The sequence below is a fragment of the Stenella coeruleoalba genome (assembly GCF_951394435.1).
Source record: "Stenella coeruleoalba genome assembly, chromosome: 1".
NCBI lineage: Eukaryota > Metazoa > Chordata > Mammalia > Artiodactyla > Delphinidae > Stenella > Stenella coeruleoalba.
In genome coordinates, this window is record NC_137169.1 from 113,572,014 (window position 1) to 113,594,668 (window position 22,655).

At 38.7% G+C, this 22,655-nt stretch overlaps 1 protein-coding gene across 1 annotated transcript; it reads right to left on the reverse strand.

The window, feature by feature from the left end:
- Positions 1-366: 366 nt before the first annotated feature.
- LOC307186482 (Fc receptor-like protein 3) lies at positions 367-20,731 on the reverse strand (the record flags this gene model as incomplete). The annotated part of the gene is made up of 14 exons (XM_079921646.1): positions 367-488; positions 1,309-1,426; positions 1,520-1,551; positions 3,086-3,154; positions 3,368-3,480; positions 4,357-4,384; positions 9,764-9,883; positions 10,251-10,529; positions 16,309-16,584; positions 16,893-17,180; positions 18,203-18,487; positions 18,724-18,975; positions 19,496-19,738; positions 20,662-20,731. The coding sequence occupies 14 exons, from the start codon at positions 20,729-20,731 to the stop codon at positions 367-369; spliced, it is 2,295 nt and encodes a 764-aa protein (XP_079777772.1).
- Positions 20,732-22,655: the final 1,924 nt, after the last annotated feature.

Consider the following 22,655-nt stretch of genomic DNA (forward strand, 5'->3'; position numbering starts at 1 on the left):
CACTAAGCTTTACCATCTGAGTCATGTAAATCATTGGCTCTACTGACCTTCCAAGATTGATGTTGATGCTTCTGTAGCCATCAAATAGTGGATGTTGAATAATTAAACAGTAAAACTGAGCTGCAACTTGTAGGAGGAATGTTTGATCTTATGAGAGATGAAGTATCTTGAAGACTACAAATTCTGTGTGGGCTGGGGTGTGTATGTGTGTGTGTGGCATATACCTGCATCTATCTTTATCTATCTATCTATCGTCATCAATCATTTGTCATCTATGTATCTATGTATAAATTTGTGTTAGTCTGCTCTGGCTGCCATAACAAAATACCACAGACTAGGTGGCTTAAACATCAGATATCTATTTTCTCACAGTTCTAGAAGTCCAAGATCAAGGTGCTGGCAGAGTTGGTTTCTGGCGAGACCTCTCTTCCTGCCACTTTCAGGCTTTGCAGATATCTGTCTTGCTGTGTCTTCACATGGCCTTTCCTCTGTGTGCATGAAGAAAGATAGAGAGGGCTCTGGTGTCTCCTCTTCTTCTTAGAAAGACACCAGTCCAGTTCAATTAGGGGCCACCCTTATGACCTCATTTAACCATAATTATCTCCTTAAAGGTCCTATCTCCAAGTATAGTCACATTGAATTTTGAGAGAATACAATTCAGTCCATTATACTATCTAATCAGACAATTTGGAAGCTCTCTCCCATTAAATAGAATGTGTTATTTTAAAAAATCTTAATACTGATGTATAGTTCATGAAGAAATAGTATATACGTGGATAGAACAAAGCTTTTTGGTTGTTTCCAATTTGGTAGCTGGAACAAAGCATGTACAACAGAACATCAGCCATGCCACTATCAACCCCACAAAAATGGAAACAAGATGTTTAGAACAAACTGTTTATGTAGAGATAGTACATAAAAAGATTTTGATCCCACTTAGATCAACCGGTCACGATTGCATCCTCATGATCCTGGCTAGACCATTTCTCCTTTCTCATCAACAGGCCCGGGAGCTGAAGGCCCAACTGCCCTGCCTTCACATGTGTCTCTACTGTGAAAGGAATGCAGAATTTACTCAAATGCTGATCACTATGTTCCTAGATAATACACAGACTCAGGCACAGAGGAAGTTGGCAGAGCTTTCACCCAGCCTGATGTCCCCTATAGCCCAGCCTCTTGGGATGCTGAGCCCTGGAGGGAAAGAGGTAGCATGGCTGGAGATAACAGAGATAATGACACAGGCTGCTTCTCAGGGTCTCTGTGAGCCACTATGGGTACAGAGCTAGTGGTCTATGGCTGACAGTGCACCTGGGACATTCTCATAGTTTTCTGAAGCATCTTCAAGGTCCCTGTCTTGATTGATGGCCAGCCCTGCAGAATCATCTAGATGTGCCTTCTTCAACTCTGAATAGATGACTACAGGCTCCTAGTGGAAAAAAAAAACAAAACACAGAGAGTAAGTACCTAAATGTAGGTGAGGAAGAGCAGAGGGGAAAGCAAGCCAGGAAATATGACCCACCTTATCCTCCCAGTGTTTCTTTGGTGAATTTGCTGTTGAATCGGAAGAGGAAAGAAAAGTATTAAACTGTGGGTAATACATTGTAACTTACAACCTACTCACAGTGCATTCCAAGCCAATCTTTCCTCTGCTGACTCATTTCCTGTCTCCTCTGCTGAATTCTTCCAAAGCCCTCACAGAGCAAGAATCTCATCCTCACACAAACAATAAAGCCTTTCCTCTGCCCATAAAATGCCCAGAATGACTTTCTTGAAAATATCTTCCTTTTTCCACAGCTCATCACAACCCCAGCAGAGCAACTCTGTTATTTCCACCTCCCTACTACTATTTAGGGCCTCTATGGCTACATTGATCATCTGGGAGAAGGAAGTAAATATGATTCACTTCACTTTGCACAGAGAAATTGGAGGAGGCAGCTCCAATAGGGACTTGGCATTCTAAGGCCAAACAGAAAATGCCCAGTAAGCCAAAGATACGCAGTGCTAACATTGAGAAAATTCAGTGTGTGTATTTCTCCTAACCTTCCAAGGGATTCTTTGGATCTCTTTCATTTAGTTATTCAGCCAATAAGCATTCAGTGAACAATGACCTTCTATTAAGCATTGGTAAGCCATAAAGTGGCAAAAATGACATAAACTCAGTCCATACAATTAAGAATCTTATCATTTTTAAGGAGAGAAATAGAGAAACAGACATGGAAACAAATGCAAGAAGTATTATGAGCACCAAGATAAAAATACATATTAAACTATGCTGTTGCCACAAAGGGTAATCAGTTCCTCTCAGGTTAGGAGATAGGGAGGGCTGGTGGGAATTACTGAGTTTCACGATGATAACTGAATTATTTCTTGAAATGTGAGCAAGGGTCACAGACAAACTAGAGGCAAGAACATTACAAGACAAATAAGAAGCACGAGCACCAAAGCACAAAACCACCCAGTTTGATCAAAGAAATGTTAAGAGTTCAATATGGCTAAAGTAAGGACATAAGGCAGAGCTTAGAGGAGGGACAAAATCACAGGGAAGGCAAGGGTCATGCTTTAAAATGGAGAATCACTGAAGGCAGTTAACCTAGACAATGATGTGATCAATTGTGCATCTCAGAGGGATCACACTGGAAACAGGTCGTTACAAGGTTGGAAGGAGAATGAGATTAGAAATAAAGAGACCAGTTAAGAGAATTACAATTGTCTACGCATTAGATAATTAAAGACTTAATTTATTATGCCTTTGTTCATTTATTATGTTCATTTATTGTTCATTTATTATGCCTATGTTCATTCATTCATTAAAGAAAAATTTGAGGGGGCCTATCATTTTCTAAGCATAACACTATATGCTACTGATATATTAGCAAAGAAATAAGGTGTCTGTCCTTAAAGAGTTTATGGGGTAATTGTGGCAGTGTAGACAGGTAAGAGGGAATGGATATGATTATAGGATTGGTAATATAAGAGGAGCAGTTAATGCCTCTCATGTTGGATTCATATTGAGATGACTCTTTGATCAAAAACCCCTTGCTGGATTTGATAAAACACTGCCACCTTACCTCTACTTGTGTCTCACCTGAATTTTCTTTTGTATCTTGGATGCTGCAGATCTGGGAATAAACCAGGTTGCTCTCACCAAGATCCACTGCAAAACAATAGATCACAGTTGGCTGCAGTCAAGAGCTCACACTATAAACTCTTCTTCCCAGTCACCAAGTTTATAACCACCTTCTAACCTTGACATAGTGACAGAAATGACATTTTTATATTGAATATGACTGAACCATGGACTGTTGCTCAATCTCTCTTCCCTCCCTGGTTCCTCCCTGGAGCCCTCTGTTCCTTAGGACGTTCTCACCATTGCTGTACACTGGCTGCTGTTCCATTGGGTCTGGTGGTTCAGAGTAAGTGGGTTCTTGGGGGTCTGTGTGGGAGGTTCTAGAAGGTTCCTTAAACTCCTTGGGACTGTAACTGTGACAGAAGGGGAGAGAGACAAAAAGGAGAAAAATATTTGTGGATTACACAGAATCTCAGGAAAATCAATATCCAGGAAGAGCTCAGCATGGTTCATGTGAAAATATCATGGCTGCTACTCTGAGTCTTCATGCTTCTTTTGAGAAAATGTCAGAAGTATGGCACAAGACAGAGCCAGGGCAGCATCACAGAGAAGGCCAGCTGAGGCAAGGTCAGAGGACAAAGGCTACATAGTTCAAGGTCCCTTTGACAGAGTAAACACTTGTGTTTGCCTATTTTTTATTACTTTCAAAAGTTTAAATGTTTCAACATTGGTACACAAAGGCTTCTGCATTCCACAGAAGTTGACCTTTGTCCTTTTTTAGGTTCCTTTCAGTTTTCTACCTCATATTACAATGATCTACCTTTCCTGTAAAATATTATGAAGGCTTTTCAGGAAAAGTATTTTTTTCCAATTTCATTTCCTTCTGCAGTTAATATTGTGAGTTGAACATTGCCAGCATTCAATAATTGTTTCCTGAATGAGTGTATGAGTGGGGAAATGAGTGATAAGGGAGTGAATAAATGTAGCCTTATGAAAGATGATATCATTAAGACATCAGTGATCAATTCTCTACTGGCACACACTTAAGGAAGGAGATAAATTAACCATGGATAGTAAATAACATTATTTCTGTGTATAAGTAGGTATAAGTGAGTATTATTCACAACTATGATCAAAAGTGGCCTTCTTAATCACATTTTTTATTTCATAAGAATTTGAAATTTTAATAGGAAATGAGTAAAATATTTTTAATGTACATAATTCCATGTTCTATCTTGTGAGCATAAATAAAATGAAAATGCTGACAGCACAAGAAGCAGAGACCTCACCTAGGTGTTCCAGTGGTGGAAAGTCCTCCTGAAAAACAAAAAAAGGAACATTGATGATAAGTGATCTCTGTGGACAATGTGCTCTATGTTAGAATATCCTTTCCCAGAAATCAAATTCAGTCTAGATTTCAGCTATGGCAAACCTTTGAGAACATCCGGCTCCACCCCTTATGTCATGTTATAGATAAAGAAGGTGGGGTCTGGAGAGACATTTGCACAGAATCACACTTATTCTCAATCATTCAATCAGTAATAGCAGCATGAACTCTAAGTAGTTGTGACGAAGTAGCAGAAGAGAGACAACTTAATATTTAACTCTAGATCAAGTGCTTCCCATACTCCCACTTCTCTATTCTCACTGCAGCCCTATGAGGTAGAGACAAGGAGACTGAGGCCTAGAGGGGGGTTAAAATTAATACTTGTTACACAAGTATGACTCAATAGGACTACCAGAATAAGCCCAGACCTTTCTTTATCTCTGACCTTGCAAATCCATTTCAACAACATTGGGTGCATATTGTTTTCTCCATACCCTTTCTTTCCTTCGCTTTCACCTGGCTAATACCAATTTATCTTTCCTCCTCCAGAGCTTTCCCTGATGCCAACAGGCTGGATTAAGTGACCTATATCCATGCACATAGAACCCTGCAATATTAAAATTACTATATTGTATTTTAATTATCTATTTCTGTGTTTGCCTCTAACTCTCTCCTTCGTGAAAAGGTGTGTTACTTGAAGGCGCAAAACTTGTCTTAATTATTTTTCTATTTCCAGTGCCTAGAAGTTTGAAAATATTTAGTAAAGATTTGTTAAACGACTGAACAAATTAAACTATGTACTATGAGGACTAAGAGAAAAACAAGTTGACAATTTTTTAATAGGTGACTACATGTAAACCTAATTTGGAAGCCTACTCCATCAGCCTTGAAAATATGCCAGCTTTCCATCAACACAAAAATATTGAAATCTTTCTGGCCTGCCCAGTACAGCCTCCTCCCAGTTTCCCATCTCTGCCCTTTGCCTACTTATCTGTGGCTCTATATCTGTCTCACTGGTCTTAGAGGACACAAGTTATATCCCAAAGTAAACATATTCAGCCTTACCTCTCATGGAAAATGACTGATTAATGCCTACAAACCCCATCTTTGGGAACCAGGTGTCCTGAGTTAAACTAGAGGTGTGTAAGTGTGATCCTGGCCTGTATCTCTCTCCTCAGGGCCATTGTAACCATATCAATCAACAACTAATACCCTTACTTGTAAGCAGGTTAACTAAGTCCCAGGATGCATCTGAGAGTCAGATTATCTCTTCATCTGCATAAAGGAAAACAGACCCAGAAGGTGGCTATTTATAATATAAGCTAGTATTCACTAAAGATATATGGGCCAGGCACTGTGCTAAGCAGTTTACATAGATTGTCTCATAGCACCTAAAAGGTATATACTATTATTATGACCATTATACAGCTAAGGAGACTGGAGTTTGGAGAGTTACATTACTGGAATTTAATTCCAAGCAGTTATAGAGTCAATAAATATATCACTCCCTTAGGTAACTTGGAGGAAACACTCAGGCTTAAGGAGCAGAGTCCTTCACTTTTAGATGAATTTGAAAGGCCTGAGCTCTTCCCTGAGAAGACTGGTCAATAATGAGAAGGAAGACTTTGCTATGAGGGAAGTACAGTAGACAAGATTTTGAGATGTGAAAGGCAGAGATCCTCTGATTGACACTGTCAGAATTCCTTAGTTGAGTTTGCTATTTAAAAAAACATTTCCCTTAGATGTAGAGGACAGAATCTCCTGGGTTTCTGCCCTCATGGATCACATTAAATAATGATTGGTAATCTTTCCTTCCCTTGTGTTATTTGGTGTTGTACTGACTGAGCAACCTGTTTTTTTTAATATTATCAACTGCAATACTGAGGTTCTAATGTCTGCACTTCTAGTATGTTACTGATTAATAAATGACATCCAGATAGGTAATGAGATAGAAAAGTAATTTTTAAAGTAGGAGGTACTACCAGACTTTTACAAGTCACCAAGATGTAATGGAGAGTATATGGACTCAAGGGCTAGGGAGACCCCAGTTAAGACCTAACTCTGACTCTTAGTAGATACACATGAATTTGGAAAGGTGTCTAACTTCTCCAAATCTTCATTTCTTCATCTTTAATATGGTTATAATGATATTGGTTTAATTGAAGTGAAATGTACATACTGAAAAACTGAGAGAATTAGACACTATAAAATTGCATATAATAGACTCTACATGAATGACAGATTTTATGATGAGTACTATCAGGGTTAGTGCTACACACATAATTGTATATGTAATATTATTTAAGAAACTATTAAGTAGCTTTAAATATCAGTCATAAAATGATGATGCCATTTTTTATACAAAGAAGAGGAAGGATGGATGCTCATTGATTGACCTGAAAGTGGAAGTCAGAAGACAATGCTTAACCACTATCATTAAGGAAAGTATGTAAAGCTTTCATTAAATTGAGACCCAATTATTTGTTTATTTGCTTGATTTTCAATATGAGCCCTGAAAAAGGAAAACAGAACCATTTGTTCTGACAGAAAAAGAGAGTTCATGTTACACCACAGAGAAAGACAGAAAGTAAAGGATTAGTAATTCCAGATATAAAGTCTTGAAACCTTATAAGCACCCAAAGCACTGAATAAAACAGTCTATGCACTCAAAGATTTCTGATCCATGAAAAAACATTCAGAGAGAAAAATAAAAGCAATCACATAAGAAAAAGGCAAGGATTATGACAGATTTCTTGTTAGAAACCATGCACACAGGAAGACAGTACAGCATCTTTAAAATATTGAAAGAAAACAAAATTTTCAACCCAGAATTCTATGCCAGTAAAAATATATTTCACAAATGAATGCAAAACAGAAACTTTTACAGACATACAGAAGCTGAAATAATTCACCACCAGCAGACCCATACTACAAGAAATGTTAAAAGAAATCTTTTAGGTGGAAAGAAAATGATACCAGATGAACATATGGATATACAAAAAGGAATGAAGAACATTGGAAGTGGTAACTTTATAAGTAAATGTATAATATTTTAAAATTATATGTAAACTTCTTTAAAAGATAGTTGTTTACAAAATTAATAGCAATGTAACAGGCAGGGGAGAAATGGAGTACACAATGGTAAGATTCTTATGCTATACATGAAGTGATAAAATGTCACTTGAAAGTAGACTGTGATAAGTTAGATATGTATACCATACACTCTAAAACAACCACTAAAATAACAAAGCAATGAGTTATATAGATAATAAGCCAAAAAAGGAAATAAAATGGAATCATAAAAAATACTCAAGTGGTCCAAAAGAGGGTAGAAAATAAAAGGAAACGGAAAACAAAGAACGGATGAGACAAATAGAAAACAAATAGCAAAATAATAGATTTAGGGACCTAACCCTATCAATAATCACATTAATCTAAATGGTCTAAATTTTTAAAATTAAAGGGTAGAGACTGCCATATTAGATTAAAAAAATCCAAGTTAACTATATGCTATCTATAAAAATACACTTTAAATATAGAGGCACAGGGCTTCCCTGGTGGCGCAGTGGTTGAGAGTCCGCCTGCCAATGCAGGAGACACGGGTTCGTGCTCTGGTCTGGGAAGATCCCACATGCTGCGGAATGGCTGGGCCCATGAGCCATGGCCACTGAGCCTGCGCATCTGGAGCCTGTGCTCCACAACGGGAGAGGCCACAACAGTGAGAGGCCTGCGTACCACAAAAATAAAAAAAATAGAGGCACAAATAAGTTAAAAGGGTAGAAAAAAGAAATATCATGCTAACATTATTTATATTAATATATTAATGTCAAAGAATATTTCAGAGTAAATGATGCTACAGGAATAAAAAGGTCATAAGGATAATGTGGTCATTTCATCAAAAACACATAACAATGATAAATATTTGTGCACCTAATAATAAAGTTTCAAAATACATGAAGAACATGTGATAGAATTGCAAGAAGAAATGGAAACATTTACAAATATTGTTGAAGATTTCAATACCCTTCTCTCAATAACTGATAGATCAAGTAAAAAGAAAATCAGAAAGGATATAGAAGACTTCAGCAACACTGTCAATCAAGTTCACAAACAAACCCATAGTACAAGAAATGTTAAAAAGAAGTCCTTCAAACTGAGAGAGAATGATACCATATGGATGTATGTATATACAAAAAGGAATGAAGAATTCTGGAAGTGATAACTAAGTGGGTATTACCTAGACATCAAGCCAGAAAAAGAAATGACAAGAAAATAAAACTACCAAATCAATATCCCTTATGAACATAGGTGCAAACGTTCTTAAAGATTTTAGCAAATCAAATTCAAAAATTATAAGCAAGTGAGGTTGACCCCAGAAATGCAAAGCCAGTTCAACATTCAAAATCCAAAACCTGTATCACTAGACTAGAAAATAAAATCATATGATCATCTCAATCAATGTAGAAAAAACATTTGTCATTTCTTCTGTAAAAACTGTCAGCAAATTACAATTAGTAGAGAGTTCTTCAGCCTAATAAACAGCAGCTACAAGAAATCCACAGCTAATATTATCATATGCAGTGGTGAAAGTCCAAACACTTTCCCCCCTTTAAGTTCAAGAACAAGACAAGTAGGTCTATTCTCAACACTTCTATTCAACATTGTACAGGAGGTTCTAGCCAGTCCATTAAGGCAAGAAAAAGAAATAAAAGGAATCCAGATTGGAAAGTAAGGAGTAAAATTATCTTTATTCCCAGATGACTTGATCATCTATGCAGAAAAATCTGATGGAACCTAGATTCTAATTCTAATACTAGAATTAATAAGTGTGTTTAGCAAGGTTGCAGGATATGAGATCAATGTACAAAAATCAACTGAATTTCTATATACTAGCAACAATCAGAAATTAAAATTTTAATTTCATTCTCATAATATCTATTAATTTTATCTACTAACAAATATCACTGTCTTTATATGCTTTTCAAATATATCTCAGAGTTTATGGTTTGTACTTATGGCTATTGTCTATTTTTGTTGTTGCGACAAGTGGAGGACTTTGTTTTTCCTTCTTTTTGTTTTCAGTAAGCTTTGGACTGGGGTTGGAACAGTAAATACTTAACTTTCTAATTTTTAAATGGAAGCTAAACTCTGTTCTCTGATTTAAATCTCAAATTAAATACATGGAGTAGTAACTTCATTAAGAAATTTGTTGTACCTTTTTGTCACTGCCACAGAGTGGCAGTGATTAGAACTGAGGGCTTAGTACTTGGAAAGGGATAATTGACCTTTATAGGATGTACTACACAAGTCCAAGTTATTACAGCAATGGCAAAAGTCACAACATCAAAGAGTAAGATATAGTCACTCACCTGAATTCCTTTGGGTCCTGAAGTAACACACCAGAGCAGCAGTAGCAGCAAGGCCAAGGATACTTAGCAGTCCTGCAGTGACCCCCTTGGTGATAAGCGTTATTTTGTTACTGGAAGGCCCTAAGTAAAGAGACCTATACTTGAGTTCAGGGCCAAATATTTTTTATCTAGACAAAAAACATGTATGTGGGGGCTAGCTATATATTAGGACAGGTTTTGCCAGGTTCTGATTTCTCAATTTGAATCATTTACAGTATAATTCGTAATTTTCAAAATAATAGCACATGAGAGTGATTGCCAGAATCTAACATTAAAATGTATTCCTTTTCCCTCCCTCACCCCCATGAAATCAGTACCAGTCTCCAGAAACTTCAAGCCTTGTTTTCATGTTAATAACTCTTTGACACTGGGAGAATTTCTACAGTCTATTGGAGAAATATTTTATTGCTTATAAATGTAACCTATAGCCCAGGTACCACCAACCCACCTGTGACGCTGAGTGTCACCATCTCACTGCGCTGGACCCCCAGGCCATTGTCAGCCCCACAAGAGAAGTTCCCAGAATGCTCTGCCATCAGAGTGAGGTTGAAGGATGCTCCTCCTCCAAAGGGGTCCGAGATGCTCCCCAGGGTGACATTCTTGTGATAAAACCAGTACAGGATCGGGGGAGAGCCTCTTTGGGCCTCACAGCGAAGCTCTAACACATCTCCCACCATAGCCTGGGCCCCAGCAGGGTGGAAGGTGAAGACAGGATGAGACACTGGAACTGAGGGAAGCAACATAGTTCATGAGCAGCTTTAATTAAGTATGTGTACAAGATAAGTTAATAAAGGAAATATTTAGTTTAGTTTAGTAGTAGGAACATAGACCTGGGATTCAGGAAAACCTGAGTTTAAATCCCATCTCTGCTCTTTATTAGCCCTGTGATCTTGATGTTTTAAAAACTTTTTACTAGCTCCAAGTCTCAGTTTATTCCTTCATAAAATGGAGCTAATAATAATTATATCACAAGCTATGGTAATAAGAATCATGTATGTAAAATGCTCGATAAATGTTAGCTACTATTACTGATAGAAATAATAACTAAAAGCAAGGTTTGTTTCTCCATATCATTGATTGACTCCTGAGACTTAGCTTTAAACCTAGACTTCCACACCTATCTGAAGTAAGACCTCATTACCTTTTACCCAGTTACCTTGCTTTATTTTTCTGCATAGCATTAACACTAACATCTATCAATCTATGTATCTATGTATCTCTCTCTTATTTATCTATCTATCATCTATCATTGTTGTATATCTGATTCCTCTAATAGAATGTACGTTTCATAAGGATGAGGACATATCTGTTTGTTCATTTTTGTATTTCTGGCTGCTGGAACTTTGTCTTGGCATGTAATAGTTCATCAACAATTCGTGAATGAGTGGATGACAAAATTGATCCAGATTGGCCCCAAAATATCCAGACACAGCAATAACAATATGATTTCCATTTTATTTTGTGATTATAGAAATAGGACAGCCAGGAAAAACAGAAAATCACTATGTTTTTAATTAATATATGGAATTATTAATCAATAATTAATTAATGTGAACTGTGAGATTGCTGATTCTGCTAAGTTGTGAGGGAACCTGGATGAGCCAATCTGTGTGCAGTGCTTTAGATATAAGCTGTGTGCTTCATTGGCAAGAGAAGTTTGGTAAGGATCTTAAGCTTTGCTTTGCATCTGAGATTGGCTAAAGGGGAGGGAACATGGAGACAATCCATTGAATGGGAATAATTCACCCTTCTGTACATCCTTTACAATATATAGTGACCTGGGCCAAATGCGAAGAGTCTCAGGGGTAAGGCTTTATACATTCTTTGCACATCTCAGTGTGCCTTTCCACCCATGTCACCACCTCATATATTTTTATCCAATTTTTATTGCTGTAAAATGCTCATAACTTAACATTTTCCATCATAAACTTTTTAAGTGTACAGTTAAGTGGTATTAAATAATTTCATGACATTGTGAAACCAATACCACCATCCATCTCCATAACTTTTTACCTTGTAAAAGTGAAATTCTATACCCGTTAAACAATAACTCCCTATACTCCATTTCCCCACCCCGTGACAAGCACCAGGCTGCTTTCTGTTTCTATGATTTTGACTAACCTAAACATCTTATATAAGTGGGATCATACAGTATTTGTCTTTTATTGACTGGTTTGTTTCACTTAGCATAATGACCTCAAGATTCATCCAGGTTGTAGCATAATTTTCTTTCTTTTTAAGTCTGAGTAATATTTCATATTATGTGCATACCACACTTTGCTTATCCATTTATCTATTGATAATGGATATTGGGTTATCAACAGATAAACGGACTGGGTTGTTTCCATGTTTTAACTATTATGAGTAATGTTGCTCTGTACACGCGTGTACAAATATCTTTTTGAGAATATATTTTCAGCGTTGGGGGATGTATACCTAGAAGTGGAATTTCTGTATCATATGGTAGCTCTATTTTTAATTTTCCGAGGAGCCTCCATAGTGTTCTCAATAATGATTTCATCATTTTACATTCCTACCAACATTACACAAGGATTCCAATTTCTCCACATCCTAGCCAACACTTGTTATTTTCTATTATTTTTATAGTACCCATCCTAATGAGTATGAGGTGGTATTTCATTGTAGTTTTGGTTTGCATTTCCCTAATAATGAGTGATGTTGAGCATTTTTTTCATGTATCTAATAGCCATTTATATGTCTTCTTTGGAGAAATGTCTATTCAAGTCCTTTACTCATTTTTTTAATGAGTGCCCCATGACGCCAGCCCCTGCCCCTCAACCCACAACGGCAGAGTCCACAAACCTTATGACATCAGAAAGGGTATAGGTGCCAGCCTGACCCTAGCTCCCACCCTACCCCCTTGCTTTGCCTGCATTGGTGGAGCCTATGACTCAAGGGATCTCAGACACGAGAGAACAGCCCACAATCCTGGGGCACCAGGTGATGATAACAGCAACACTTCAGGAGCAAAGCAGCAGTAACTCCGGAGGCACAGGAAGTGATAATAGAGCCACACTTCTTATAGAGAGAGGGGAGGATGGAAAGTGACTACTCTCAAACATAGCCAGAGGCAGCTTAGGTAAGAGAAACCAAAAACTTATGCCATACCACCACCTACTGGAAAACAAAAGAAAGGCCTCTGATATCTAACTGTCACCACATCAAGTGCACCAGCAGAGAAACTACCCATCAAGTACCATGAAGAATCACAGTAACACTGTACCACAAAAAGAAACTGGCAATTCTCCAGAAACCAAACTTACAGTCATGAAATATTGTGATCTAACTGAGAAAGAATTCAAAGAAAGTCAAAATAGTCGTCATTCAGAAACTCAACAAGCTACAAGAACACTCAGAAAGCCAGATTAATGAGCTCAGAAATAAAATTAATGAACAAAAGAAATACTTTACCAGAGATATTAAAACTCTAAAAAAGAGCCAAACAGGAATTCTGGAATTGAAGAACTGAATAAATGTTGAGAAGAATGCCTTGGAAAGCACTAGAAATAGATCAGACTATATGAAAGAGAGAATTAGCGATCTCAAGATAGAAATCTAGACATGATACAAGTATAAGAGGAGAGATAAATAAGATAATTTTAAAATGAGGGAATTCTCCAAGACCTATCTGACTCTTTTAGGAAAGGCAACATTAGTATAAGGGGTGTCCCAGGAGAAAACAGGGAGAGGCGAACAGAGAGTATATTTAAATAAATAATAGCTGAGAACTTCCCAAACCTAGGAAAGAAACTGGATATACAAATCCATGAAGCTAAGAGAACACTTAATTACTTCAAAGCAAAAATACCTTTTACAAGACATGTTATATTAAAATTGTCAAAAGTCAATCACAAAGAAATAATTTTAAGGCAGCCTGGGGGAAAAAAGGATGGTAACCTACAAAAGAATCTCCATGAGCCTAACATCACGTTTCTCAACAGAAATTCTACAGGACAAGAGGGTATGGAATGACATTCTCAAAATACTGAGAGATAAAAAGTGTCACCCAAGAATATTTTTTCCAGCAAAGTTATTATTCAGATATGAAGGAGAAACAAAGACTTTCCCATATGAATGAAAGTTGAGGGAATACATCAACACTGGTTCTGCTTACAAGAATTGTTGAAAGAAGCTCTTCTACAAAAAACAAAAAGGCAAAAGTATACAAAACTTTGAGGAAACTGAAATAGACAGAATCAGAAAATTGCAGCTCTTTACCAGAATAGGTTTTAAACACTTTATTATAGCATAAAGGTAAAAGGGGGGAAGCCAGAAAAATAACTATAGCTACTTCAATTTGGTATAAAACTCACAATACAAAAAGAGATAATTTGAGACAATAAAAACATAAAAGGGGAAGAGGAAAAGGATGGAACCCATATAGGTAAATGAAGATAAGATTCTATCAACAGAAAACAGACTATTTTATCTAGGAGAGGTCTTATGCAAACCTCAGTGTAACCACAAAATATAAGTCTAGAACAGAGATACAAAACATGAAAAAAGGGAAACTGAGAAAAATATCATAAAAAACCACAAAACCAAAATGGCAGGCAGAAACTTAAGGGGAAGAAAAAAATGGAGATATAGAGCAACCTGAAAATGAAAGGTAAAATGGCAATACTAAATTCTCCTTTATCAATAATAACCTTAAATGTAAATGGGTTGAATTCACCAATCAAAAGACATAGAGTGGCTATATGGAGTAAAAAATAAGACCCAATTCTATGCTGTCTCCAAGAAACTCACATTACCTTTAAAGACAAACATAGGCTCATAGTGAAAGGATGGAAGATGATACTCCATGCATATGGCAGCCATAAAAAAAAAAAAGTGGGTATAGCTATGCTCATATCAGAAGAAATAGACCTCAAGCCAAAAAAGATAACAAAGGACAAAAATGGACATTAAATGTGATAAAGGGGACAATTCATCAAGAAGACGTAATAGTGATAAATATATATGCACGTAACATAGGAGCACCAAAATATACAAAGCAATTATTAACAGACCTAAAGGGAGAAATTGACAGCAACACAATAATAGTAGGGAACTGTAACACCCCACTATTAATGGATAGATCATACAGAAAGAAAGTCAACAAGGAAATAGCAGCCTTAAAAGATACATTAGACCAGATGGACTTGATAAATTTATACAGAACATTCCATCCAAATGCAGTAAAATACACATACTTCTTAAGTGCTCATGAAACTTTCTCAAGAATAGACCATATGTTGGAATACAAAACAAGAATTTAAGAAGATTGAAATCATATCAACCATCTTGCCTGTTCACAATGGTATGAAACTAGAGATCAACCACAAGAAGAAAGCTGGAAAATCACAAATATGTGGAGACTAAACAACAAGCTGCTAAACAACTATTGGGTCAAACAAGAAATCAAAGGTGAATTGAAAAAATACCTGAAGACAAATGAAAATGAAAATATGACATACCAAAATTTAACTTTGCACATAAAGGAACTAGAAAAAGAAGAACAAATGAAGCCAAAAGTCAGTAGGAGGAAGGAAATGATAAAGATTCAAAGAGAAATGAAATATACACTAAAAAGAAAATAGAAAATATTGATAAAAACTAAGACCTGATTCTTTTAAAAGATGGACAAAATTGCCAAACCTTTAGCTAGACTCACTAAGAAAAATGAGAGAAGGCTCTGATAAATAAAATCAGAAATGAAAGAGGAGCTATAACAATGAATGCCCAGAAATACAAAGGATTATACAAGAATATTGTGGACAGTTATATGCCAACAAATTGAGCAACCTAGAATAAATGGGCAAATTCTTAGAATCACACAACCTTCTGAGACTGAATCATAAAAAAATAAAATCTGAATGACCAATCACTAGGAAAGAGACTGAAATAGAAATCAAAAACCTCCCAAGAATAAAAGTACAGGACCAGATAACTTCACAGGTGAATTCTACCAAACATTCAAAGGTGCTGTAAATCCTATCTTTCTCAAAATATTCAAAAAACCTGAAGAGAAGGGAATACTTCCTAACTTATTTTACAAGGCTAACATCACCCTGACACCAAAACCAAAGACAACACACAAAAAAGAAAATTACAGGCCAATATATCAGGTAACATAGATGCAAAAATCCTCAACAGAATATTAACAAACCGAATACAACAGTACTTTAAAAGGATCATACACCATGATCACGTGGGATTTACTCCATGTATGCAAGAGTAGTTCAACATTTGCAAATCAATCAACATGGTACATCACATCAATAAAATAAAAAATAAAAATCATATGACCATCTTGATAAATGCAGAAAAACCATTAGGAATGGCCTAAGTTCCTGAATGTAGAGTCAGAAGAAAGAATCCCAGGACTCTCAGGTAGAGGAAGAAAAAGTGGGGAGTCTGCTGGAATGTCACACCAGCAAGTAGCCCAAAAGAGAAGACACAGTCTATTCTGGGCTGTAATTGCTGCAGGCACCCCTACTAACCTGTGACACTGAGAGTCACTCTGTCACTGATCTGGACCCCCAGGCCATTGTCAGCCTCACAGGAGTAGTTTCCAGAATGTTCTGCAGTCAGAGAGAATTTGAAGAATGCTCTTCCAGAGGGAACTGAGCTGCTCCCCAGGCTGACACCATCATGATAAAATTGGTACAGGATCGGGGGAGAGCCTCTCCAGGCCTCACAGTGAAGCTCCATCACGTCCCCCACCACAATCTGGGCCCCAGGAGCCCTGAGAGTGAGGACAGGGCGAGACACTGGAACTGAGAGAGATAGTAGACTGTCAGAGGACTCTGATGCTGTGACAGACTCATAACCCCACTCAAGAAACTTAAATATAGATATATCTCTTGAACCATGAAAAGTAATCCTAAATAATTTTGTTTTCATCACTACGGTCCTCTCCACAAGTAAAATATCTTCAACTTTTGTCATCTTTGCCATTCCTTGGTTAGCTTCTAAATCTTCACAACTCTGTTCCTTTGCCTTCTTCCAAAGAGCCTCATGGCTGATAGAACGCCTAAACCCTGGCTTGTGAACCGAGGCTGAATAGAAGGAATCGGGAACTTACTTCTCAGTGTGACTTTAATCAGTTTACTGACGATGGGACCGTGAATGTTGTCAGCTGCACAGTAGTATCTCCCAGCATCATGCTCCTTCACAGTGAGTATCTGCAGCTCTGCCGACAAGGAACGCTGGGTCTTTGTTCCCAAACTTCTCACTGTGCCCTCTCTGTGCCAGGAGAATGTGACAGTCCCTGTACCCTTGGCTACTGAGCAGATGAGGAGCAGATTTTCTCCTTCAATCAGCTGCCCCTCGGGGGGCCGGATCTCTAGATTTACATCAGACACAGGGACTCCTGGGAGGACACAAGATGACACATGAGGGTTCTCATGGCAGAAACTTCAGGGTCAAGGAGAAGGCTGGTTCTGTCACGAACAAGCCCATAGCAGCAGGTACAATAAGCAGGGGTCCAAAGTGGGCAATAAGGAATTAATTGTGCATGTTATTATAAAGGCAGAAACACCCCTCCCACCACATACAACAGTTCCCATTCTCGGGGAATGTGGGGACTAGGCTCCTGATCTTCTTAAACCTAATGCTGACTGCAGTCACATTTTATTTACATTTATATCTAAGGAATCTTTGGTGAGCTGATGGATCACAAAATAAGAGTGAACCCTGAGAATATTACTTCTATCCTGAAATTCAAACCCCTTTCCTATCCTTCAAGACTCTTCTCCAGTCTCACCTCCATCTTCCCACATTCTTTTCTGATTATTCCAGTTCATGTTTGTCTTCCACTTTTATTTTGGAATATGTTTAGGTCAACAAACGGAAGCAGCATAGGGACCTCTAAAGACTGCATGTGGTCATCTGTGTCTGTTGACTTTTTTTTTTTTTTGCACTACGCGGGCCTCTCACTGTTAAGGCCTCTCCTGTCGTGGAGCACAGGCTCCGGATGCGCAGGCTCAGCGGCCATGGCTCACGGGCCCAGCCGCTCCACGGCATGTGGGATCTTCCTGGACCGGGGCACGAACCCATGTCCCCTGCATCGGCAGGCGGACTCTCAACCACTGTGCCACCAGGGAAGCCCTATCTGTTGACTCTTGAGAGGACATATCCTGTAAGTCTCTGTAACCACCCCCCCCACAGGGTTGGGGACCCAGTAACTGATCAATAACTGTTATTAACTGAGTTAGATGGAAGAGAATGTTCTAGGGACATTAGGCCAGTGTTGAACCTGAAGAGAGAAGGATACCAGGACAGCTGAAATTCTCCTCTCTGTTATGTTCAGTGTCCTAGGGAGCAGGAAATGTCATTGCTCTCCTCTCCTCTCCCCAGCTCTGACTCTGGAAGTGCAGCCCCACAGACACTCACTCTGCACATGTATCTGGGATCTCAAGCTTCTTTTCCTGACATGGTGAGTCACTGTCTCTGCCTGGCACCAGTAAGACCCTGAGTCTTCACTCCACATGGTAGGTAAATTGAGCTCTGGGGAGCTGCTCCAGCCTGATCCCAAGGCCTGCTCTTCTCTGAAGAAGCAGAATTGAAGCTGAATGTATGACCGCTGTGGAGGGAGCCAAGTCTCACATTTCAGAGTCACCGGTCTCCCCTCTATGGGCTGGGAGGGTCTGGCTGTCAGCACAGGAGGGGGAAACAGCTCTAGAGAGAAGAACAAACACAATTCCCAAGGTAGTGAGGCTCAGGGCTCCTGGAAAGATGCACGTGTGCTTTCAGCACCAGCTATCAGAACACAGAGACCCAAGTAGGTGGAACCACTTCCCATCTCCCTCCCATGACTGGAGGATTTTCATGAAATCCCCACTGATGAGCCCCTCCCTAAATCCTCACACAGTTTCCCTGCCAAGTCCTATTACCCACAGGAGGGCATCCATTACCTTGAACTTGAATTGTTAGAGGTTTTGAAATGTCTCTCTTTATTCCCCAAAGGTTTTTCCTAGAAGCAGTACAATGATATTTGCCATTGTCCCTGGAGACTGAATTTAGTGTGAAGTTTGATATATAACTCTTCCTAATTTCTTTTTTATTTTTGTATAAAACTGTTTCAATTGTTGCTTCTTTCCCCTGGCATCTCAGAACAACATCATCTCCTTCAAAGACAGGGTGTGGAGCCTGGATGATCAGTCTGTCTGCAAAGAGTGGAGGAATGCAATCAATTTATTTCCTGAAGCTTGTTTCTTCAAACTCTCATTTCTGCCCATGAAGAAAGAGCTGCAGTCCTATACATACCTGCAACTGTCCTCCATCAACATTTCCACATGATCCCAAAACCCAGTTCTCCCTTGTCCTAGGATAATGAACTAATTTCCAGAAAATATCCTTAAGAAATCCTCATACATATTGTTAAAAGAGAAGTTTTATACCATACATTTCTTCAGACCCAAGTCCCTTTTTCCTGGTGACTTCCCCCATACTTACCAATACTTACCAATACTTCTTACCAATACTTACCAATACTTCTCTGGATGGAGAGGATGGACAAGGCAGCATTCTGTTGCTGTCCTATCTCCTTATTTTCCCCACTGGGGTCAATACATCAAATATCCTCATGCCTGTTTACAGCCCTGCCTAGGCTCCCTGCATTAGCGTAGCCCTTAGACATGCTGCCCAGTGGTTTAATTTCAGAGACTCTCTCCTTTCTTTCCTCACCAGATAAAAAATCCATATGTACGGGGTCACTGGGAGAGGATCTTCGAGTCTTGCATTTGTAATATCCAGTCTTGTGTATTTGGATCTCTTCAGATTTATTATCCAACAAATGATCATCATGATACCAAGATATGTCTCCTTGGGCTGGAGAAAGGGAATCTCTGCATGTGAGAGTCACTCTGTCATTTTTGAAGTTTGTAGACCATGGAGGATTGAGGAGAAGAAAAGCTTTTGGAGTTACTCCTGAATAGGAAATGGAAAGACGAAGGCAGGTAAAGGTGAATGAGAGGTGGGTGGGGCGTAAGGAAAGGCCCAGCTGCAACTAGGAGTTTTTCTGGGCTAATTCCTATTAGGACTAGGGCTGGAAATGGAGCAGACACAACTTGGGGAACTGCCTGGGACAGAATCTGTTCTTTGTCATTTTTTGCCTAGTAGCAGTGGGTGGGTAGGTGTCATGCGGGATAGGTCTCAGGTTCCTGGTATGGGCTCAGAAAAGTTCAGGAGACATGATTTGTAGTTAGGCAAACACTGTGAGGGCCTCTGAAGGTGGGCTGATTCTGAAGTGCTCTTGTCCTATACCTTCCTGTCAAGGTAAAAGTCAGCCTGGGTTGTATATACCTCAGAAGCAGTTTCTAGACTCTGAAAAACCAGTACCTACTTGGTTATTAATATCTAATGAACAAGATTTGTTTCACTTACAATTCTTTTAAACTTTGCTTAATTTGAGAGTCTATGGGGAAGGCAACATTTTTCTACTCTCCGCCTAAGGTGAGTATAATCAGTAATTGATACAGGATATAAAAAATTTGAACAAAGGGGCATGGACTGCTTGCATAATCATATTTGTATATGTAATTGCAACTAACCAATGGGACCAGAAATTGAAACAGTGTAGTGACATGAGCTTCTTTTGGAGATGTATAAAGATTTGGCTCTAGCATTTTCCACTGTGAATAGGAGATATTTCTATGTTCTTTGATAGTGGCACCAGCTTGGACATACAGAGGGGTCTTAGGGAATAGAGGAGATCAGATTTGAGTTTCTCTCAATATCAGCCTCCTGCCTCTGCCTTTCCTTCTGCAAATATTTCCTTCCCCTCCGCACTGTGGCATTCAGTAATAGGGAAAGAACTGAAGACTGGAGAAGTCAGAGGAGAGTCTGCTCACCCACTAATGCAACAGGTGTGACCTCGGAGTAGCAATACCACTGATGTTGGCACATCACCACAGGCCTCATTTATGGGTACAGGCAGTGCTGGCTGGGAGGACCAATGCCCAGAGACCAGGAGGAACAGAGAAAAGGGAAAACTGACCTGATTGATCTCTTCCAGGAGCTGTGAGGGAGCCAAGATTTAAAGGTTAGCACAGAGTAAAGTTTTTCAAACCTTTTCACTTATGCAATTTGAGAAGTGTTCCAACAACCCAGCCACAACCACTTCTTCGGTTTTTCCTTCCCATTTCTTTGCCCCCATTCTATGATACCCATAGTCCCCAAACAAAGAAACAAAAAAGAATAGCCTATAATTTATTGTATAAATATGAATGACTTGTACCCACAATCCTGACTCTTCTCTTTGCTATTTAATACTTAGCAGCTTCATAGTTCATTCCCCCCTGTCTTCCCTAGTCTGAACTCAGCCATGTAGAGACAGAAAAGGCCTTGGAGAAATGGTTTCTCCTCCCCTCATTACTTGGGTACTGTTCCTCCTACTTTTTCAATCTCTGGCTAAATACTGGCTTAAAGTCTCAGGAAGCGGGGTCATATTTCTCAGTAGATCTTCCCTTACTCAACTGAATTTTGAAAAATATTGTTTATGTGAGGGATTTAGAAGGGGTTTGGTGGAAAGAAACATCCAAGCTTCCTATGAGATGAAAAAGAAATGGTTGAAGAATCAAGGGTAATATACTTGGTTTTCTCTGTTGGCTTTGGTTTTCCTGGGACCCAGCTCTGCTCATTCTTCACCTCTTGTGTAAAGAAAAAAGTGTTGCCTGCCATTCCAGTTCTACAATGATCAAGCTATTAGCCATTGTAGTTGCCCACAGACAGTGTACTCTGAGGAATTCAGGATGAAGAAAGACAGGAAACATTCTGGGCTTTGGATATATTGGCCCTTAGACAGTTAAGATGCATATCTAAGGGAAAGTTTCAAATGACCCCAGATTGTTGCATCTTCCCATACAGAGAAAAGCACTAAAATCGGTGAGATTTCTCTTCTTTGTGATTAGCAGTAATCTTTTGATGCTTGACTACATGTTTTACCAGCAAAAAGTTTATATATATCCTGGCTCCTCCCTTACCTCTTCAGAGCAGTTCCTCAGAGCTATCTGAGAGGTTGTCTTCTGGGCTATAGTCTTCAATAATTTCCCCAAATAAAACTTAACTCAGATTTCACATTGTGCAGTTTTCTTTCAGTCAATAGTTTCGGTGACCACAAAGGGACCCAGAGCAGACTTCACTCCTTTGCCTGAGGATCAGGAGCCTTGGTACCAGCAAGAGCCTCTTGTGCCCATTTGCCTTTTCCATGAGTTTAGACAAATTTGGGTGAGTCTCTCCTGGTTCTCGGATCTCACAATTATTATTATTTTGGTTTAAGGCCCATGTTCATCATGTCCTTTATTATATCATCCATGCATATTAAGACTACAAATGACTTTCAGCTACTTAAACATATAATCATGATATAATGTCCATGGCTTTATAGAGTCCCAGCATAATGTTTCATACATTCTTTTTTTTAACATCTTTATTAGAGTATAATTGCTTTACAGTGGTGTGTTAGTTTCTGCTTTATAACAAAGTGAATCAGTTATACATATCCATATGTCCCCATATCTCTTCCCTCTTGTATCTCCCTCCCACCCTCCTTATCCCACCCCTCTAGGTGGTCACAAAGCACTGAGCTGATCTCCCTGTGCTATGCGGCTGCTTCCCACTAGCTATCTATTTTACGTTTGCTAGTGTATATATGTGCATGCCACTCTCTCACTTTGTCCCAGCTTACCCTTCCCCCTCCCCGTATCCTCAAGTCCATTCTCTAGTAGGTCTGCATCTTTATTCCCATCTTGCCCCTAAGTTCTTCTGACTATTTTTTTCTTTTTTTTTTTAGATTCCATATATATGTGTTAGCATATGGTATTTGTTTTTCTCTTTCTGACTTACT